Source organism: Triplophysa rosa, linkage group LG18 (assembly GCF_024868665.1).
Source record: "Triplophysa rosa linkage group LG18, Trosa_1v2, whole genome shotgun sequence".
NCBI lineage: Eukaryota > Metazoa > Chordata > Actinopteri > Cypriniformes > Nemacheilidae > Triplophysa > Triplophysa rosa.
Genome location: NC_079907.1, coordinates 14,900,174 through 14,907,128, shown reverse-complemented (window position 1 = coordinate 14,907,128; position 6,955 = coordinate 14,900,174). Strand labels below are relative to the sequence as shown.

General features: G+C 36.7%; 1 protein-coding gene across 1 annotated transcript; it reads left to right on the top strand.

Annotated features, from left to right (window-relative positions):
• Positions 1-741: 741 nt before the first annotated feature.
• On the top strand, positions 742-6,582 carry muc13b (mucin 13b, cell surface associated). The gene is made up of 12 exons (XM_057359250.1): positions 742-805; positions 2,909-3,391; positions 4,038-4,157; positions 4,284-4,390; positions 4,481-4,539; positions 4,635-4,744; positions 4,851-4,976; positions 5,073-5,118; positions 5,680-5,717; positions 5,824-5,911; positions 6,027-6,210; positions 6,335-6,582. The coding sequence occupies exons 1-12, from the start codon at positions 742-744 to the stop codon at positions 6,485-6,487; spliced, it is 1,578 nt and encodes a 525-aa protein (XP_057215233.1). The 3' UTR covers positions 6,488-6,582.
• The last annotated feature ends 373 nt before the right edge of the window (positions 6,583-6,955 follow it).

The following is a 6,955-nucleotide window of genomic DNA, read 5'->3' as shown; positions in this document are numbered from 1 at the left end:
TGAAGCAAATAAGGACTTTTTTGTGTTTGTTTATTTTGTACAATGTAACCCCTAACTTTGTTCCGTTTTCATAAAATAAATTCGTATTGCCACATTACGTTGTTTCCAATACTGACTCCAACATGTTCTATTTTTTTACTGTTCTCATATTATAGTGCCAGACTGTAATGTAATATTTAACCAAATAATTAGTTAACAAGAATTATTGTTGTCTCTTAGATCTAATGTTTTATTTTATGGCTTTGCTAATGACTCATTGACTATAGTGAATTAATGGGTAATGGAATAAGTGATTTATCAGGTGCTGTCCAGTTCATTTTAAACTCTTATCAAAAGAATTTGGTATCAAAGTACCCCAAATTAACCTGTAATATATTCATCTCATACAGCCTATAGCATTTATTTTTAGAATTTAAGGGCAGGACAAATAATATGTCAGTTCTGCATTGTTAAATGTAGAGTTTTAAATTCTTAAAATTTATTTTAAACTGTCTTAATTTTTCATGTGTACTTATATATATCAAGATAAGATTTTTATCATTAAATAATACAATTTTATTTCGTGTTAAGTCGTTTTTTATCTTACCTGCATTACCTTTCCGGGAGGCGTGGCTGTGAGCTTTATTAAGCTTTGCGCTCTTCTAAAGCAGACAGAAGGCAACGCGAAGCAAGCTTTCAACTTCACCTTATTTCTTGTGTACCACTTTCAAAATAATCGAAGGACTATCTGAAAATCCAAAAATGCGTTTACTATTCAAAAGCATTTTGTGTTTTTGCTTGGTGGCTGCGTCGGCTGGAGAACAGAGTGAGTTTCTCACGTCTACTTGTAGGCTATCGTAAATATTTTAAATAACATGTAACATTAATCTAAACTGGAAAAAAACATTAGCCAACTGTTCGTTGTGAATGTTTTCTTACATCTGGCTTACATTTATGTTTTAGCAGATTGACTGGTAAATAAATCTTCCAGTTAGAAATTTTTTAAAGTGAAGTTTACGTCCATTGAGCATTTGCTAACAGCTATTCTAAATGTGCTGACAACTCTAATTCATATATTGGGGTTTACATTTGTTTTCCTTTAAGATCAACTAATACTTAATTACTTAACCAACCTTATACAACAATGTGGCATAGAGTGGTGATTTAAAGGCCTACTCTCACTAGTCTTGATTTTACAATATTGTGAAAAGAGGATTTATTTCAATTTGTGAAGATGAGCAGATGTTCAGTTATTTGTTTCTTTTTTTATTGGGTCTTTGACAATTACGTCATGAGAACCCTCTCTGTTTATCCAGCAGGTGGCATTAAAGGTCCCACGTGTACTGTGTGAACTTGCGTGTCCAAAGGCTCTAACTTCCCATAGAAAAATTAACCATGGTTTATTACAGTGGAAGGGTAGTTACCATTTGAAGAGTTCATTAGCAAAAACAAAAATAAATAATGTTTTTTTTATTGTGCTTTGCAGTTCTTATGGTTAAAATGTATGGTATATTTACACAAAAGATGGTTTATTAATTATCTTTCCTTTTAAGAAACCGTTCTCCCAAAAAAACAAATTTATGTTATTTACTTACCTCAAATCATACACCTTTACAAAAAACAATAACTTGCTGTCTTCTGTGTAACACAGAAGGTACATTTCTGAAGAATGTGACCATTCTTTTCCATATAATGAAAGGTGAATAAGGACAGATCTGGGGCCTCATTTATATAGCGTGCATACGGATTTGATTGTGGAGTGTGTGTACGCAAAAATCACTATAAAAATGGTCCTTTAACATGGAAAAGTGCTGAGTACCACATCAGGACCTGCGCAGATGTCCGCACTTTTGCCTATCTGAGTTCCGCAGGTTTATATATATTTTATATATCAATGACATTAATTAGACATTGTTAAAAGTCGGAGATCTGAAACTGTTCAGCTATACACAATTTCAAGATCATTTGCGATGTATAGATTTCACATCTAAAAGAGATGCTACACACGTTTTCTGTGAATCGCGTACGTTGGCCTACTTTGAGAAATTATCGTTAAATCAAATTTACGACGGTATCTACGCAAAATTTTATAAATGAGCTCCCGGTTAAGGCACAGTGACAACGTTAGGAGATTATCAACAACTAAAAAATGGCTTTGTTTTACATAGCTACTGTATATAGTATGATTTGCACCAATTATTTGGTGCTTCTTTAAAATGTTTGATACTTAGAGTACATGTAATGCAGTAAACTGTTTGAACAGCCACAGTATGGAAAAATCATTATCGGCAAGACGTGTTTTATTACAGGTGCCAGTTAACCTTGTGAGTGGGAAATGACAACATGTACTTTGTTATCTTCGTCATGAGACATCATATTAAACTTTTATTGCTTTCAAAGTCCTTACATTATTTTTGACTTATTTCCTCATCAACTACTGCCATCTGAAATCACTGGATATAGCATCGTAATTATGGCCTCAAATTCTACATCTTTCATGACTAAACTGTCTATAAGACCAAGTTTTTCCATATTTATTCTCTCATTCGGCAGACTTTTATCCAAAGCAATTTATAGTGACCACTTTTGTGTTAGGAAATAAATAATAGTGTGGTTTATGGCCATCCCTTCTTGGAATTCAACTTTTGGGAAAGTAAGAGATAACGTCAGAAAAACAACATGGGTGTGTTTGATATTTTGTTTGTCCTGATTTGGCAGTGGGAATTTTCCCAGCTGTTTAAGTAGTAAATAAGAGCATGCTAATTTTACACTTCCCGTACCTACATTCTATTTTGGATAATTTTCTTTTTCACCATTCTTTTTGGTATCAACCTGAATTATGATAGATATTTTCTTATTGTTTAATTTGTGGATATGGATTGTCACATGCTGTTTTGCAACGTTCCATAACAAAAAGTTTTCATTACAGCTAATGATCAGAGCACCACGACCACTATCACTCCTGCCACCACAACTGTCACCACGCCTGCCACCACAGCTGCCACCTCGCCTGTCACCACAGCTGTCACCACAGCTGCCACCTCGCCTGTCACCACAGCTGCCACCTCGCCTGTCACCACAGCTGTCACCACAGCTGCCACCACGCCTGCCACCACTCCTGCCACCACACCTGTAACCACTCCTGCCACCACGCCTACCACCACGCCTGTAACCACTCCTGCCACCACACCTGTAACCACTCCTGCCACCACGCCTACCACCACGCCTGTGACCACTCCTGCCACCACACCCGCAACCACGCCCGTAACCACTCCTGCCACCACGCCCGCAACCACGCCCGCAACCACGCCCGTAACCACTCCTGCCACCACGCCCGCAACCACGCCTGTAACCACTCCTGCCACCACGCCCGCAACCATGCCTGTAACCACTCCTGCCACCACGACAAAAGGTACCAAAACTTCAAAATCAACATCCCCACTAGCAGGCTCAAAACTTTACATAAAGTACAAGAAGTAGCATGTCTGCCCATTGTTTTGACTAGGCAATTAAACAGGTTAATAATAATACAATAAGGTTAGGTGCTATACTGAATTAACACAAATAAAAAGGGTTGTGAGGGACAGACTAAAGGTCCACAATTGCATTTAATTCATTATTTTGACATCTAAAATTTTTGAAAATATGTTTTGTCATCGACTTATGCAGAAATACAATTTATTAAACACCATGTACAAGATTCCCTCACAACCTCACTATCATTCTCTTTAAGTAAATATAATTTTTCCTGATGTACACAAAGTCTTTTCCTTAATGAATTCACTCTAAAAACTGTTTATATACACAAAAAATGTGGTAACATTTAAATAAGCTACTTTTTAAAGTTTTAATGATTTGAAAATAGCTTCTCAAGGTTACAACAAATTATATTAACTTATACATTGTGTGTATGAAGTTAGGGCTAGGGTCTACAATGACCAAATAATATATAAATGATCCCTCAAAACTGCTGCTGGAGAGGATCCTGTAATGGCTCTTGTAGTTTTTACATTAGAGATGTCCTCTTTGAATAACCAGATTGCTTATTGATTGTGAAGGACCCTGCACTCCAAATCCTTGTATTGGAAATGGAATCTGTGAACAGCGGCATGAGGGCTTTTTCGTTTGCACCTGTCGGTCTGGGCTGGTTTACGATAACACCACAGGCTGTATTCCAGGTATGACCAGTCCACATTTGTGCTATCAATGCATCAGCAGTAAAACACTGACTACATGAATATGCATAAAACAAGCACAATGCAATATCAAACAAATCAATTACATGTGTACTGTATCCTTTGCAGCAAAGGTCTTCCCTGGTGATTTAACTTTAGATGACACTTTTCTAGCCGGTATGTCTGACAAGACAACTGAATTGTTTAGAAAAACAGCTGAAAAAATCCAGGAACAGGTAAGACTAAGTTTCCTTTGAAGTGTTATAAGTATATGTTTGCATGGGTAATAGTTCATGTTGTTTGTTTTATTCCTGGCTGAAATATAGCTCCGGGCTGTTCTCCAAGATGATGCTGGCTACCTTTATTCTCTTGTTTTGAGTTTGAAGTGAGTTACAGTTTTTCTAATTAGACATGATTTCATATGAAATGAATTGTGCTGCATGCGTGTAATTTTGGTTTATACAATGTCCACTCATACAGAAAGGGCAGTATTGTTGCAGAAGTGCAGAATTTCTATGGCGTTTCATCAGTTGCCACAACAGAATCAGTTGGAAACCTGATAAAAAGTATACCAAATGCAACATTTAACGGTACGTAAGAGTTATGAGTTATTACACCACGTTTTGCTTTCACAGTTTCTTTTTGCAATACGAAGAAGCATCTAATGTAAAATCGACTTGTTTTCTCAATTCACAGGAAAGTCGGTGTGTGATGTTGGTTTCTGTGATGATACCAGCACAACTTGTGAGGGTGATGGTATTGCAGTGTGTACCTGCCGTAGCGGGTACATCAAGTCAAAATTCTCATCTCAATCCTGCTTCTGTAAGTGTTCTAAATGTGACTCATTTTCCCTTGTATTCTTTTCACTGTATTGTTCAGACATTCAGTGATTCTCATCACTTGTCTGTTGCTTTACAGCTTGTCCCCATGGGGAAAAAGCAGTTGATTTAGAAACCTGTAAAAAGTAAGCAAGTGCATTATTCTTCACATAGATTCTTTAATGTAAAATAAGGTCTTGTGAGAAATATTTGCTAAATTATTGTCATGAAAAATGTATAAATAGTAAGAACTGTGTGATATGTCTTGCAAAATGCCCTTGTATAGTGAATCTACTTTTGAGTACACTAAAATGTTTTGTCTAGCATCCTAAGTTGCCCTTATAACTGGGGGGACAACTTTGTCCCACAGCCTGTGATGGGGCCCAATAGGGTCCCTTGTGGTATAACCCAATTTTTAAAAACGTTATCTCCTTTGGCAAGGAAGTGAAAATGTGACGTCATCTTAGCTCTGTGTCAGCCGCCATAGTGCTTCGAAAGGGGGGGTTGGAGTGAGCCGTTGGTTGCAATTCGCGACCTCACTACTAGATGCGGCTAAATTTCATACACTCGACCTTTGACACTTATTTGTTACTAAAATACAATAAATGTAATATAATGTACTGTAAGAATATTGCATATTTACAGTCAAACAGCATGTCAGTTTAGTGGTTGCACAGCATCACTTACAGTTATGTGGTTTCTTTCAGGTGTGATTTTGGCTTTTCTGGATTCAACTGCAAGGAACGTAAGTCGCCACGAAATATTATGTCTTTATCATCAGTCAATCTACATTTTTCTTCTTATGTCTCACACTTAGAGTGGCATTCGTATAATGCAGATTCTCATTACAGCTTACCTGTTGGTCGTGGTTGTGGTGTCCTGCGTGTTGGGCACATTGCTGATCATATTTGTTGTGGCACTTATAGTTGTGAGCAGCAGGTAAAAATCCACCATATATATCTTATTTATGTCAAGTAACATCCATATACACACACACTTTCAGGTGGATACATGTTATCATCGTATTTGTTTCTAAATGCATGTATTTTTCAAGGAAACAAAAAGTAAACAGCTCACAGTCCAAGGAAGATTTTAGCGTGGAAATGCATAAACCCATTGAAGTTCCCAGGATCCCCCGGGTCAATCCTACTTCAAACTGGCAGCCTGCAAATCTGGAAGTGACCAATAGTGGGAGCACTGAGGCACTGGTGACCAAAAGTCTGCGAGACAACAAATCGGTATGATGACAGCTAAAATGCTGCAGTAGTTGTGGTTCAGTTGTTGGCTTGCAAAAATTCTGAATTGTTTTAATTGCTAGTAATCAAATATATCCATGTTAATAAAAATATGTATGTTTTTTAGCGCTACACTACTTACGATAATGACAGTGATGACGGTAGGAACGGGAATGATGATCCTCCAGTGTACGGTGGGGTCAGGGTTATGGAAAATGGTTTAAGAGGCAACCAAAACCCATACTATCGGCAAGATGAGGACAGAATGCGCAGATATTAGCTGCACGGGATAGATCCTTGTTCCTCAACGTTTTTCAAATAAAAGGCTGAATTACATTTTATTCATTTCTTAATTGACCAAAATATTTTCAAGAAACACACATTACACTTGAATATATGTTGTTATATTAATTATGTAGGAACAGAATTCAGATTTTCTCTGTATTTACATTTACGGTATTAACAGCTCATGAAGTTTATGGGTTTTACTTTTTTATATATGCTTTTGTTTTAAATATTTAAGTAACATTTAGACATGAGCTGTTTCAAAATGAATTTCAGCTATTTTACTGTCTTTTTATACAGACTTACAAATGTGCAAGCAGTGATTTTTGTTTGTTTATTACATTAACACGCCTATTAAAAACCATAAACATTTTGTTCTTATTTATGCAATGGGTTTGGATTTTATTTGTTTTTGAATGTTGTTAGTGCTTGGGCTGGAACTCAGGTTCGCTGTAGATAAATC